The sequence below is a fragment of the Schistocerca americana genome, chromosome 9 (genome assembly GCF_021461395.2).
Source record: "Schistocerca americana isolate TAMUIC-IGC-003095 chromosome 9, iqSchAmer2.1, whole genome shotgun sequence".
NCBI classification, from domain to species: Eukaryota; Metazoa; Arthropoda; class Insecta; order Orthoptera; family Acrididae; genus Schistocerca; species Schistocerca americana.
Window position 1 is genome coordinate 98,670,659 of NC_060127.1, and position 15,959 is coordinate 98,686,617.

At 42.8% G+C, this 15,959-nt stretch overlaps 1 protein-coding gene across 1 annotated transcript in view; it reads left to right on the forward strand.

The window, feature by feature from the left end:
• The window catches only part of LOC124550993, a 71,794-nt gene extending 58,613 nt beyond the window's left edge, over positions 1 to 13,181 (forward strand). The window contains exons 6-7 of the mRNA XM_047125825.1: positions 472 to 722; positions 11,522 to 13,181. Coding sequence (XP_046981781.1) covers positions 472 to 722; positions 11,522 to 13,008 — 1,738 coding nt within the window. The 3' untranslated portion in view covers positions 13,009 to 13,181. The remainder of the gene's footprint in view (positions 1 to 471; positions 723 to 11,521) is intronic.
• The last annotated feature ends 2,778 nt before the right edge of the window (positions 13,182 to 15,959 follow it).

The window sequence follows — 15,959 nt, forward strand, 5'->3', positions numbered from 1 at the left end:
ACATTCATATTTCTTTATGTACTACGCGAGCATGTAATAAAAATGTAGGTTCCTATTTAAAAAAACGCAGCTGATATTCGTTTGACCTATGACAGCGCCAACTAGCAGGCCAACCATAGCGCCATCTGGTTTCACCTTTCAAGCTAGACAAGTTTCGTTCTTTGTAGTTTTCTCGTTTGACGCTTATTTCGTGAGATATTTGGCCCGGTCACGGTCAATGGACCGCCATGTGTATCACCGTAGCTCATCACAAGGAATGACCATTACTTAAAAAACAAAACACGACGGTTCTAGTCGCAGTCCAGTAAGCATTTTTAATCTGTCAGGAAGTTTCAAATCCTCGCACACATTCCGCTGCAGAGTGAAAATTTGATCATGCATATTTTTACGTTCTTGCATGCACTGTACATGATTTGGCGTATTTGTTTTATTTGCTTTTAACGTTCAACCTCGCCGCTCGTGCGTCAACAGGCTGCCGCTGTTGAATGATCGCCTGCTGTCGTACCACGGGCAGTACCTCTCCTTTCGCGACGACTTCAGCGCGCAGTGTGAGAAGCAACAGCCAGAGGCGTCACCAATGTTCGCTCTCGCCGACGCCCTCTATGGCTTCTACTACCACGTCTGGTTCAACGAAGCTCGAAGTTTCCTACCGCTTTACAAAATTCATTACTTTATGTTCAGCTATAGTGGAGTACCAAATGAACCTCCTATCGACATCAAAGGTAAGTTTGATTCTGGGATACACGCGCTTCACGTTTATGCACTGAAGGCTGTTGACTCTACTGTCATTCGAGGAATCAGGTACAAAAAACACCTGTAGATATTCACTTCTAGATCTTCCGTGATTTTCTACATCACGTAGGATAATTGCGATAGTTGCTGGTATCCTTTCCATCTTCGATCTTTCGACTGGCTGGCAGCTTTCCATCTGGATTTGTCTCAAGCTAACACTTCATTTCGACATGTTTTTGACTCTTGTACTATACAGGATAAGGCAGGTAGGTTAGAAAATTTAAAAAGGGAAATGGATAGGATAAAGTTAGATATAGTGGGAATTAGTGAAGTTCGGTGGCAGGAGGAACAAGACTTTTGGTCAGGTGAATAGAGGGTTATAAATACAGAATCAAATAGGGGTAATGCAGGAGTAGGTTTAATAATGAATAAAAAGTAGGGGTGCGGGTAAGCTACTACAAACAGCATAGTGAACTCATTATTGTGGCCAAGATAGACACGAAGCTCACACCTACTACAGTAGTACAAGTTTATATGCCAACTAGCTCTGAAGATGACGAAGAAATTGAAGAAATGTATGATGAAATCAAAGAAATTATTCAGATAGTGAAGGGAGACGAAAATGTAATAGTCATGGGTGACTGGAATTCGGTAGTAGGAAAAGGGAAAGAAGGAAACGTAGTAGGTGAATATGGATTGGGGCTAAGAAATGAAAGAGGAAGCCGCCTGGTAGAATTTTGCACAGAACACAACTTAATCATAGCTAACACTCGGTTCAAGAATCATGAAAGAAGGCTGTATACATGGAAGATGCCTGGAGATACTAGAAAGTATCAGATAGATTATACAATGGTAAGACAGAGATTTAGGAACCAGGTTTTAGATTGTAAGACATTTCCTGGGGCAGATGTGGACTCTGACCACAATCTATTGGTTATGAACTGTAGATTAAAACTGAAGAAACTGTAAAAAGGTGGGAATTTAAGGAGATGGGACCTGGATAACCTGACTAAACCAGAGGCTTAACATTAACAATAGAAATCCATTAATCTTACGGAAATTATCATGTAAGTGTAAAGTAGTTGTGGAATGTTTTCAAAGAGATAGTATCGACAGCATTTGAGAGATATAGGCCTATACCACATTAATTAGTGAGTGATGGTACCGATCCCCAATGGTACACAGAACTGATCAGATCGTTGTTGCAGTAGCAACGAATAAAGCATGCCAAATTTAAAAGAACGCAATATCCCCAAGATTGGCCAAGTTCTACAGAAGTTCGAAATTTGGCGCGTACATCAATGCGAGATGCTTTAAAAATTTCCACAACGAAATTTTGTCTCGAAATCTGGCAGAAAACCCAAAGAGATTCTGGTCATACATAGTGGCAAGACGCAATCAATACCTTCACTGCGCGATAACAACGGTGAAGTCACTGATGACAGTGCCGCTAAAACAGAGTTATTAAACACGGTTTTCCGAAAATCTTTCACCAAGGAAGACGAAGTAAATATTCCTGAATTACAATCAAGAACAACTGCCAAGATGACAAACATAGAAGTAGATGTCCTCGGTGTAACTAAGCAGCTTAAATCTCTTAATAAAGGCAAGGCCTCCCGTCCAGATTGTATACCAGTCAGGCTCCTCTCAGAGTATGCTATTAAATAGGTGCATATTTAGCAATTATATACAACCATTCGCTCACAGAAAGATCCGTACCTAAAGAGGGGAAAATCGCTCAAGTCACACCAATACCCAAAAAGGGAAGCAGGAGTAATCCGCTGAATTACAGGACTATATCACGAACGTCGATTTTCAGTATTGTTTTGGAACATATACTGTATTCGAACATTATAAGGTACCTCGAAGAAAATGATTTATTGACATATAGTCAGCACGGATTCAGAATATATCGTTCTTGTGAAACACAACTAGCTCTTTGTACTCATGAAGTAATAAGTGTTATCGACAGGGGATGTCAAATTGATTCCATATTTTTAGATTTCCAGAAGGCTTTCGACACCGTTTCTCACAAGCGTCTTCTAATCAAACTGCGTGCCTACGGAGTATCGCCTCAGTTGTGCGACTGGATTCGCTATTTCCTGTCAGAAAGATCACAGTTCGTAGTAATGGACGGAAAGTCATGGAGTAAAACAGAAGTAATATCCGGCGTTCCCCAAGGATGTGTTACAGGCCCTCTATTGTTCCTGATCTCTATTAACGACATAGGAGACAATCGGAGGAGCCGTCTTAGATTGTTTGCAGATCATGGTGTCATTTACCCTCTTGTGAAGTCATCAGATGATCAAAACGACTTGCAAAGTGATTTAGATAAGATATGTGTATGGTGTGAAAAGTGGCAATTGACCCTGAGTAAATAAAAGTGTTAAGTTATTCACATGAATACTAAAAGAAATCAGCTAAATTTCGATTACGCGTTAAGTCACACAAATCTGAAGGCTGTAAATTCAACTAAATACTTAGGGATTACAACTACAAATAACCTAAATTGGAACGATCACATAAATCATATTGTGGGTACAGCAAACGAAAGACTGCGATTCATTGGCAGAACACTTAAAAGGTGCTCCAGGTCTACTAAAGGAGACTGCTTGGACTATGCTTAAATGTCAGTACTCTGACCTACAGTAAATCTGAGAAATATCTGTGTGGATGTGTATTAACAAGTAAGGATCGTTTTCAACGTTATGAACGAACTCTCATGTGGCTGCAGGGAGTTGAGAAGGAGGGCTCTGCCCACCGAAACACGGTGTACTAGGCTGCCTCAGTAATCAGTCTCGATTTATGATATAGTATATATAAAAATGGTTCAAATGGCTCTCAGTACTATGGGAGTTAACATCTGAGGTCATCAGTCCCCTAGAACTTAGAACTACTTAAACCTAACTAACCTGAGGACATCGCACACATCCATGCCCGAGGCACGGTTCGAACCTGCGACCGTAGCAGTCACGCGGTTCCAGACTGTAGCGTCTAGAATCTCTCGGCCACCCTGGCCAGCCTGAGGGATGAGATTGCAAGTCAAATTTAAATAAATGGCCCTGTTAGTAATAAAAATAGAACCGGTCGGCCACAGCGGCCGGCTAGTATATTTAGCCCTGTGCAACCACGTACTCGAAAATACACTGAAGAGCCAAAGAAACTTGTCTAAGCATGTGTACTCAATTACATAGGTATGTAAACAGGCAGAATACGGCCCTGTGGCCGGTGACGCCTATATAAGACAACAAGTGTCTGGCGCAGTTGTTAGATCGGTGGTATATCAAAATTTAAGTGAGACTGAACGTAGTGTTATAGTCGGCGGACGAGAGACGGCTCACAGTGTCTCCGAGGTAGCGACGAACTATGGGTTTTACAGTATGACCATTTCACGAGTGACTTGAATATCAGGAATCCGGTAAAACATCAAATCTCCGACATCGCTGCGGCCGGAAAAAGATCCTGCTAGAACGGGACGAACGACGACTGAAGAGAATGGTTCAACGTGACAGAAGTGCAATCCTTTCGCAAATTTCTGCAGATTTCGATGCTAGACCATGAGCAAGTCTCAGCGTGCGAACCATTCATCATTGATATGGGCTTTCGGAGCTGAAGACCCACTCGTGTACATTGATGACTACGCGATACAAAGCTTTACTCCTAGCCTGGGACCGTCACCAACGATATTGGACTGTTGATGAGTGTAAACATGTTGCCTGGTTGGACGAGTCTCGTTTCAAATTGTATCGAGAGGATGCACGTGTACGGGCTTGGAGACAACCTCATGAATTCAAGCTAGTGTAGGCTTTGTAATGGTGTGGGGCGTGTGCAGTTCAAGTGATATGGGACCGACCCCTGATACGTTTAGATTCGACTCTGACATGTGACACGTACATTAGCATCCTGTCTGATCATCTGCATCTATTCATGTCCATTGTGCATTCCGACAGACTTGGGCAATTCCAGCAGGACAATGCGACACCCCACATAACCCGAATTGCAACGCAGTGGCTCCAAGAATACTTTTCTGGGTTTAAACACTTCCGCTAGCCACCGAACTCCCAACACGTGAACATCATTGAGCATATCTGGGAGCCGAGCGGTTCTAGGCGCTTCAGTCGGAGACCTTGCTGCTGCTACGGTCGCAGGTTCGAATCATGCCTCGGGCATGGATGTGTGTGACGTCCTTCGGTTAGTTAGGTTTAAGTAGTTCTAATTTCTAGGGGACTGATGACCTCGGATGTTAAGTTCCGTAGTGCTCAGAGCCATTTGAACCAGCCAGCATTTCTGGGAAGCGTTGCAACGTCGGCTGATCAGAAGAGATTTCCATCCCCTCGTATTCTTACGGATTGAGGGACAGCCCTGCAGGATTCATGGTGTCAGTTCCTTCGAGCACTACTTCAGACATTAATCGAGTCCATGCAAATTCGTGCTGAGGCACTTCTTTGTTCTCGTGGATGTGCTACACAATATTAGGCAGGTGCACCTGTTTATTTGGCTCTTCAGTGTAGCTTCTGACTGAAATAATATACGTATAAGCAATGTTAAAGTTGACGCATCTGACTTTCTTGCTATCAGAAAGGATTCCCTAATTCTTAAGTAATTCTCATATGTATGCGTGAATTTCAAAGTATGGGAAAATGTATACGGAAGCGCTCCCGTTAGAGAAACGTTTGGGTAACATGATCTCTAGCTGGATGGATTTAATTGCACAGATATACAAAACTTATAACCATTTAAAGCTGATTGCACTGTGAATTATCTATCGTATACTTTCATAAATAAATCGTGCTGTCTACATAGGCTAGTTTCCTTTAAATTTAATAATGGATTCTATACCGTAAATAAAACTTTTCGCTCTGCGGTCGTGTGTCAGTCCCAATAGTAAATTTACTGACGTAAACTTGTTACGCAAAGAAAGTTAGATCCAGCGAAAACTACTATCTTTTGTTGTATTTGTTTGATACTGTATCACGATTACGTTACAACTAAGACCACCGATGTAATTTACCACCTTTACTGGCTTTCTTCTATTTTTCTGTTGCGATCAAAAAAAGTAACTTTTTACACTTTTGTGTATCTTTCCGTTTAAGGGAACTTTTTGTAATAAACGAATTATTCGAATAGAACATCCGAAGTATCCTTATTATTTAATTTCCATTAAGAATAACAGTTTTCTTCTTCACAACTACACGGTTGTAACTTCATTAATTTTAATGAGAACTTGCATCGCAGTCAATTTATATGGAAAATGTTGATTATCGCCGGCCGGTGTGGCCGTGCGGTTCTAGGCGCGTTAGTCTGGAACCGCGTGACCACTACGGTCGCAGGTTCGAATCCTGCCTCGGGCATGGATGTGTGTGATGTCCTTAGGTTAGTTACGTTTCAGTAGTTCTAAGTTCTAGGGGACTGATGCCCTTAGCTGTTAAGTCCCATAGTGCTCAGAGCCATTTGAACCATTTTGTTGATTATCTTTGCCTTCCTTAGGATGACTTTTTCCAACTAATATATACTTAATGCCTTTCCTCTTTGTTTCTATTATAAGTCGTAGAACAGAAATCGTAGTAGCGTACGAGTACCCGCAAAAAATTTACAATCCCACTGACGGACAGCACTAAAAAAACAAAAACAAAAAAAAAGAGAGAAGGAAGAAAGGAGGTAGGCGCCACCATCACTTTTCACCACACAATTTTACATGTGTTCAAAGTTCACACCTTCTTCAGGTTTTGACATTAGACGTCCCATTACAGTCCCTAGTTTGAGTGGTCACTCGACACGATCAACAATAATGCGTGAGAGCTATGTGGGACATTCAGTGTTCGTGGTCTATATCTAAAAAACGCTAGGGCGTATTATCGCTGTAGCAAAAAGCGAATCTTTCGTGGATATAGACTAGGATCTGTCACAATAAAGTAACACAAGACCCAAAACACGAATTCTCCATCAACAAAACTGACAAAATCAGGCCCCTCCAACCATCTCGGAATTTTGACGATCTAACGCGCCAATCATACAAAATTTGACACGATATCCCTCAATAGCAGTCCAACAACTCTAACAGTCAGTGCAGTGCCAAGACGAATAAATGCTTACATAAGGACCAGAGATTGTTATTGATTTGCTCAATTTATGAAGCTATTGCTCTTGAATAAATAGTCCAAATTTTCCTGACCTTTACATGTATATCACATCTACCGATTTCTGTCCCATTCGGATAATTCCTTTGTGGTGCATGTGTTTTTTTTTTTGTCTCATACGTGTGATCATTCTAAAGTATTAATTCAATTGGCTTATATGGCTTTTAAGGTCCGTGTCTATTTTAAAAAGTATTTTTTCAATACAGAATCAGTCAAAGTCCATGTGGTGATAGTTCCTTGGACTCAGAAATCCCTTCTACAGCACTTCCAACGTCATACCAAACTTCATCTTCTGCAGCAGGTCACTTCCAGCTCTTATTGGACTTATCCAATACATTTACTTACGATCTGTTTTTCTCGATGCCTGGAACCACACCGAGGTATAGTTCACCGCAGTTGACAAATAATCATCCCTATTAACAATTTTTAGATCACACACCTTTGTTTCTGTGGCCAGCCTGGTCGATAGCGAGTTGCTGACGACACAATAGTGACTCTGGTTTCGTCGACCAGTACCATTTTCAAATCGGCATCGCTAAGGTATAATTCATCGTAGTTTGCAAATAATCACCCCTATTAACATTTGTTTGGATCATGCACTTTTGTTTCTGTGCCAGCCTGATCGACTTTCAGTCCCTGACGACACAATACTGATTTTGGTTTCGTCACCTAGTACTATTTTGATATCGACATCGCTATGTGATGTCACTTCTGGGCTGTTAATTGCTCTGACCTCTTTTCAAATGTTTCAATTGGCTCTGAGCACTATGGGACTTAACGTCTGAGATCATCAGTCCCATAGAACTTAGAACTACTTAAAGCTAACTAACCTAAGGACATCACACACATCCATGCCCGATGCAGGACTCTAACCTGCGACCGTAGCGGTCGTGCGGTTCCCGACTGAAGCGCCTAGAAGCGCACTGATCTCCTTTGCGAGTTACATTTGTGTCTTCTGTTTCTGCTGTCCCTCTTAATGGTCATTTATTTTCTCAGACGAAATTTTCAGGCTTTAATTGAAAGTTTTGCCTTTCTGTCACGATCCCTTCCAGTAGAAGTAGTTACCTCATTTCTCAGGTTACCTTCCATTCGGAAAGTGGGTGCACTCAGAGACTATATGTGACTCTCACTCATACACACACACACGGTATAAACATCATAAATAGAAAATACTCTCGAACGTATACTTCGTTAGGTTGGAAACAAATAGGTAATCATACCAAAGAAGATGAAACACGTAATGGAGTCGCAATATTTACGTGGTGAAAAATAGTGTACGACGAAACAGTGGTATCGAGTGACAAAAGAACAATAGTCCACCACAAAAAAGAGTGAGAAACATGGTGAACAGTGCCGATGACATTGTATTTCTGTCGGAGATAGCAGACGACCTGGAAGAGCAGTTGAACGGAATGGACAGTGTCTTGAAAGGAGGATACAAGATTAACATCAACAAAAGGAAAACGAGGATAATGGAATGTAGTCAAATTAAAACGGGTGATGCTGAGGGAATTACATTAGGAAATGAGACACTTAAAGAAGTAAATGAGTTTTGCTGTTTGGGGAGCAAAATAACTGATGATGGTCGAAGTAGAGAGGATATAAAATGTAGACTGGCAAAGGCAAGGAAAGCGTTTATGAAGAAGAGAAATTTGTTAACATCGAGTATAGATCTAAGTGTCAGGAAGTCTTTTCTGAAAGTATTTGTATGGAGGTTAGACATGTATGGAAGTGAAACGTGGACGATAAATAGTTTAGACAAGAAGAGAATAGAAGCTTTCGAAATGTGCTGCTACAGAAGAATGCTGAAGGTTAGATGGGTAGATCACATAACTAATGAGGAGGTATTGAATAGAATTGGAGAGAAGAGGAGTTTGTGGCACAACTTGACTAGAAGAAGGGATCGGTTGGTAGGACATGTTCTGAGGCATCAAGGGATCACCAATTTAATATTGGAGTGCAGCGTGGAGGGTAAAAATCGTAGAGGGAGACCAAGATATGATACACTAAACAGATTCAGAAGGATGTAGGTTGCAGTAGGTACTGGGAGATGAAGAAGCTTGCACAGGATAGAGTATCATGGAGAGCTGCATCAAACCAGTCTCTGGACTGAAGACCACAACAGCAACAACATTTGATTTTGACAGCTCTTATCAGTTCAAGAGTTTCTGGAAGCTTTTCAGTGATAGTATTTGAATATGAACGTGCACCATTTGTGCTTGTAATTTTCTTACCAGGTACAGGTTTTGAGGCCATTTATGAAACAAAAGACGTTGCTTATTATTACAAAACATGAATAATTAATTATGAATTATTCCAAACACTAAAATACATCTTAATAATATTAGTATTGAAAGAGTACGAATTAATAAGTGCTGTAAATCTTAGAAGAGGAATGCAGCGTAATTAGAATTGATTGTTGAAACCAGCAGTTGCATCTGTGAAGAATGGAGCAAAAATAGCGGTACAAAATTATAGCTCATAGTATGTGGACGATGAGTTTCCTTCTTTCTAGTGATTGAATAATTGCCCTTCATTATTTTAAGCATATTGACGCTTTAGTCTACATTTATACACCCGTACTGTAATTAAAATTAATTTAAAAATGGTCACCTTTTGACTGTCAGCATAGAAAGTTACAGGATAGTAACAAAATACGACAAACAACAACTTCAACCCAAGTGAAATGACAGTTAAATCGAAACCCTTAGCTGCCGACAGGTGTTGTTGATGTACATCAATGGGGACAGCTGAAAATGTGCGACCCGACCAGGATTCGAACCCGTGATCTCCTGCTTACATGGCAGATGCTCTGTCCATCTGAGCCACCGAGAGCACAGGGGAGGGTGCGACTGCAGGGACTTATCCCTTGCACGCTTCCTGTGAGACCCACAGTCCTAATAGTTCACAACCTACATTCATAGTGTTCCTAATAGGTATTTGCCCATTCACTCATTACTCGCGCCAGCCTAAGCTGACGAATCCCGAAAGAGTTCGGGCAAAGTGTGCGCATTCGCACAGAAGAAGGTCAGTGGCCGGGTAGCCTTTAACTATATGAAGATGGTATCTGTTCCCGAAAAAACATATACCATTGAATGGGCAAATATCTATTAGCGACACAAAGAATGTACACTACTGACCATTAAAATTGTTACACCACGAAGATGACCTGCTACAGAAACAAAATTTAACCGACAGGAAGAAGATGCTGTGATACGCAAATGATTATCGATTCAGAGCATTCACACAAGGTTGGTTTGTAGGAGCACGGACTATCAGCTCGGAGACCGTGGCTGCAGTTACACTTGACGCTGCATCAGAGACAGGAGCGCCTGCGATGGTGTACTCAACGAGGACCTGGGCGCACGAATGGCAAAACGTCATTTTTTCGGATGAACCCAGGTTCTGTTTACAGCATCATGATGGTCGCATCCGTGTCTGGTGACATCTCGGTGAACGCACTTTGGAAGCGTGGATTCGTCATCGCCATACCGGCGTATCACCTGCCGTGATGGTATGGGGTGCCATTGGTTACACGTCTCGGTCACCTCTTGTTCGCACTGACGGTACTTTGAACAGTGCACGTTACATTTCAGATGTGTTACGACCTGTGGCTCTACTGCTCATTGGATCGATGCGAAACCCTACATTTCTGCAGGATAATGCACGACCGCATGTTGGAGGTCCTGTACTGGCCTTTCTGGATAGAGAAAATGTTCGATTGCTGCCCTGGCCAGTACATTCTCCAGACCTCTCACCAACTGAAAACGACTGGTCAATGGTGGCCGAGCAACCGGCTCGTCACAATACGCCAGTCACTGCTCTTGATGAACTGTGGTATCGTGTTGAAGCTGCATGGGCAGCTGTACCTGTACACGTCATCCAAGCTCTGTTTAAGTGAATGCCCAGGCGTATCAAGGCCATTATTACGGCCACAGGTGGTTGTTCTGAGTACTGATTTCTCAGGATCTATGCAACCAAATTGCGTGAAAATGTAATCACGTGTCAATTCGATGAACCCTCTGCCAAGCACTTAAATGTGAATTGCAGAGTAGTCATGTAGACGTAGTATACTTGTCCAATGAATACCCGTTTATCATCTGCATTTCTTCTTGGTGTAGCAATTTTAATTTCCAGTAGTGTAGGTTGTGGACAGTTGGAAACGTGGGACCCACAGGAAGCGTGCAAGGGATAAGTCCCTGCCCTCAGTGGCTCACATAGGTAGAGCGTCTGCCATGGAAGCAGGAGATTCCGGGTTCGAGTCCTGGTCAGGGCACACATTTTCAGCTGTCCCCATTGATATAAATCAACAACATCTGTCGGTAGCTAAGGGTTTATATTTATTTAACATTTCGTTCTAGAGAAGCTGCACAGTCATCAATGGTATCTGTTCTTTCAGGAACAGATACCATCTTCATATATTCAACTTAAGGGTCTGAGAATATTGAAGAACACTTATTCACTTCACACCAGCTGGCAGCGTAACTGAGCAGATTAAGAATGACACACCGTGTTGAGATACTCATATATGGGATTGTTTGGTAGTGGCATCAATAATACGATAACCGTTGGTGGTGGAAAGTTGTCCACATTTGTGGCAGACTCAGCGTACAACGACAACCACCACCCAGCTGCTCTCATTGATCTTCCAGGCGAGGAGTGGCAGCTGGAGGACAAAAGCAACGCTACGCTGTCCGTGGACACTGGCTGCATGCAGCTGTTGGCCAACGGCCTGGACCACCCCACGTGCCCACTGGAAGACCTGCCTCCGGAAACCACTAAGCGGCGCGAGCAGTGCCGCCTTCAGCTGTGGCACGACCTGTCGCAGGGGTCGCCCCACATACCCGTCACCAGCTACCTGGCCTACACGCAGAGGGCCAACGTCAACCTCTGCCTCTTCGCCTGGATGACTGTCAACTCGATCAGCATTTGCCAGGACGTCCCCTTCAGTATGATTCAGTCTGTGCGCGATGCCCGCTGCGTTTTCGGTGGTCCTGACGACCAACCCTGCCCGCAACTCAACGCAACCGACGCCGTCTGCTCTGTTTGCAGGGCTATTCTCCTGCTGAAGTGTCGCGATTTTGCTTCCACAAGTTATCTCGAGGCATGTCGCGCCCCCATGGACCACCGTGGTTGGTACTCATCAAACAGTGGATATTACATACAGGAGAAAGACAAGCCGACAAACAGAATACTGAGCTACAAAGAGAATCTAAACAGTGGCACCTTGAAGTACAGGGATTTTAAAATCGACGGCTTAGAACCTTTAGAAATAACGTTTGTAGCAGTGAATATTCTCTTCCGATTTTTGACTGCCGCAGTGTACGTGTACCTTCCCAATTTACGTAACTTGCCCGGAAAGATATTCTTGTCCTTTCAGATAACAGGTATGATCCAGATCTTGTTTTCTGAGGTCTTGTATCGTATGGCCGGTGTCCCCGACTTATCTACGACGGTGCAGATCGATAGCGCACTAACTCTTCTGAGCTGTATCTGGCTCAACTCATTCTGCTACCAAATGTACGCATGCGTTCGTCACCTCAGGCTTCCTAGCGACCTAGAACGTGCTGAAGTGAGGAAGGTATTCCGCCGTCAGCTGTTGTGTTCGCTAATACCCTGGAGCGTAGTACTGGTGGCAACCATTGCTTTGGAAAGAACGAGCGAATATTACCTGTTCCACAGTCGGGTGATATTCATCGTCGGAATTTCTCTGTCAGTAGCTTACAATATTGTTTGCCTTGGACTGGTGGGATACATGTACCGACGTACTCGTAATTCCATGCGGCAGCTCAAAATTTATAGTAAAGAGACGTTTGGCTCAAAGAAACTAATTCTTTACATGTCAGCTAAGACTGTCACTTTAAGTGGCATAGGTACGATTGTTAGAATTGGCTTCCACCAGGCACAAGGCATAGCGCAGTACGTGTACTATGTCCATATAGCTACGATGGTACAGGGTCCACTGCTTTTCGTTTTATTCGTTTGCAACAATGCAACTCTCCCTCTGCTCAGGGAGACACTACTAGCACGGTGGAACCCCGATGTCATCGGTCCAGGACAAGAATTGTGTTCATCTGCCGAGAGAAATTTGGCAAAGAGAGTCAATGTACCGGCCGCCGCGGCGGAATCCACGTTGTAATCTCCACGAGTATGTTTTTCCAAGGATTGTCTTCGTTGTGCTAAACTCGTTCATAAGTTATCAATGTAGAAGCTAGCTGTGATTCATGTAAAACCGCTTCCCTATTTTATAATATGATCTTTATTTGTCCATTGACATTAAATAATTAATAAATAAAATTAAATCTATATGAACATAAGATGTAAGTCTCTATTTCTTCTACCCAACATGTGAAAGATTTACACATGTATACCTTATTAACATGCACTCCACAAATTAAACAAGAAAAATCTTGTGATATTAGACTATGTCAAAGACGAAGATAGTACAAGAACTTAGTGTTAACAGCGAATTACTGTAACTGCCTCTCTATAAAGTGAAGACAACAGAATCTACTCTTCGTATACATTTGCAAGAACTTCGTCCTTTCCGCAGATTCTTACGAAGATTTTTAACGCACGTCTATTTTTATCTTATGTTTAAAATTACATTGAGGCTTTGCACATAACTGATTTCCCAGTCATGGCTCATCTGATTTCTCTCACTCTATATGGAAAAACCTGAGATTCTCTCTTCGACTATCTATAAATTACCCTTTTCTGGCAGTTTTACGTGACTTTCCCCTTTGTCAGCGCTTCGTGATTCTTAAAAATGTTGATTGACATAAAACTCCAACTTGATACGGAGTTATTCTTTGCGTGCCTACTTGCACTGATATGAAAAAGAAGATCATGGGATACCTTCTAACACTGTGTCGGACCTCCTTTTGCTCGATATAATGTAGGCACCCAACAAGTCGTTGGAAGTCCCTGCAGAAATACTGAGCCATACCTCCATGGGTTTGCCGATGACATTGTAATTCTGTCGGAGAGAGCAAAGGAGCCGGAAGAGCAGTTGAACGGAATGAAGAGTGTCTTGAAAGGAGGATATAAGATGAACATCAACAAAAGCAAATCGAGGATAATGGAATGTAGTTGAATTAAATCAGGTGATGCTGGGGGAATTAGATTAGGAAATAAGATACTTAAAGTAGTAGATGAGTTTTGCTATTTGGGGAGCAAAACAACTGATGCTGGTCGAAGTAGTGAGGATGTAAAACGTAGGCTGGCAATGGCAAGGAAAGCGTTTCTGAAGAAGAGAAATTTGTTAACGTCGAGTATAGATTTAAGTGTCTGGAAGTCATTTCTGAAACTATTTGTATGGAGTGTAGCCATGTATGGAAGTGAAACATGGACGATAAATAGTTTGGACAAGAAGAGAATAGAAGCTTTCGAAATGTGGTGCTACAGAAGAATGCTGAAGATTGGGTGGGTAGATTACGTAACTAAAGTAGGTATTGAATAGAATTGGGGAGAAGAAAAATTTGTGGCACAGTTTGACTAGAAGAAGGGATTGGTTGATAGAACATGTTCTGAGGCATCAAGGGATCACCAATTTAGTACTGGAGGGCAGAGTGGAGGGTAAAAATCGTAGAGGGAGACCAATAGATGAATACACTAAGCAGATTCAGAAGGATGTAGGTTGCAGTAGTTACTGGGAGATGAAGAAGCTTGCACAGGATAGAGTATCATGAAGAGCTGCATCAAACCAGTTTCTGGACTGATGATCGACCGTCTCTATAACCATAATTGCGAAAGTATTTCCGCTGCAGGATTTTGTGCACGAACTGACCTTTCAATTATGTCCCACAAGTGTTCAATGGGATTTATACCGGGCGATCTGTGTGGCCAAGTCATAGGTTCGAATTGTTCAGAATGTACTTTAAACCAATCTCCAACAGTTGTGGCCCAGTGACACGTCGCCTCATTGTTTGGGGACATGAGGTCCAAGTACGGTTGTAAGTGGTCTCCAAGTAGCCGAACATGACCATTTCCAGTTAATGGTGAGTTGAGTTGGACCAGTGGACCCGGTCCATTCCATGTAAAAATCATTTTGAGGCCACCACCCGCTTCCCTAGTGCCTTGTTGACAACTTGTGTCCATGGGTTCGTGAGATGTGTGCCGCAATGTAATCCTTCCATCAGCTCTTGCCAACTGAAACCGGGACTCATCTGACCAGGCCACAGTTTTCTAGTCTAGGATCCAACTGATATACCCAAAAGCCCAGGAGAAGCGTGCTATTACCAAAGGCACGTGGGTCGGCCGTCTACTGCCATAGCCCATTAACAGTTTTCGCCACGCTATCGTAACGGGTCCATTTGTCGTAGATCTCACATTGATTTCTGAGGTTATGTCACGCAGTCCTGGTTGTGTGTTAGCAGTGACAACTCTACGCTATCGCCGCTGCTCTAGATCGTTAAGTGAAGACATTCGGCTTTCAAAGTCTGTTAATAACCGTCTCGCGCCCTAATCACGTCGGAAACCATACGAATCACCTGAGTACAAATGATAGCTCCGCCAGTACACTGCCCTTTTATACCTCGTGAATACGATACTACAGCCAAATGTATATGTGCATATTTCTACTGCATGACTTTTGTCACCTTTGTGTACTTACGTACTTTTTAATTTAATTTATTGACGTTATCTGAAAGGAGCAACGGCCTTGCTGCAGTGGATACACCGATTCCCGTGAGATAACTGAAGTTAAGAGCTGTTGAGCGTGGACGGCACTTGGATGGGTGACCATCCGGCCGCCGTGCGCTGTTACCATTTTTCGGGGTGCACTCAACCTCGCGATGCCAATTGAGGAGCTACTCGACCGAATAGTAGCGGCTTCGGTGTGCTGACCCCACGCCCCTCCTATCCGCATCCTCCTTGGCGGATGACATGGCGGTCGGATGGTCCCGGGAGGCCACTCGTGGCCTGAAGACGGAGTGTTTTTTTTTTTTTTTTTTTAATCTGAAAGAGGTGTATTTTCCACATGTCTGAAGAAGTTGTACCTGTGGATGTTTTTCATTTTAACTGCTGAGTCCGGAGAAATTAATATCATTGCAGAATGAGAGGTACAGGGAAGCGGAGACAATTAGTCAG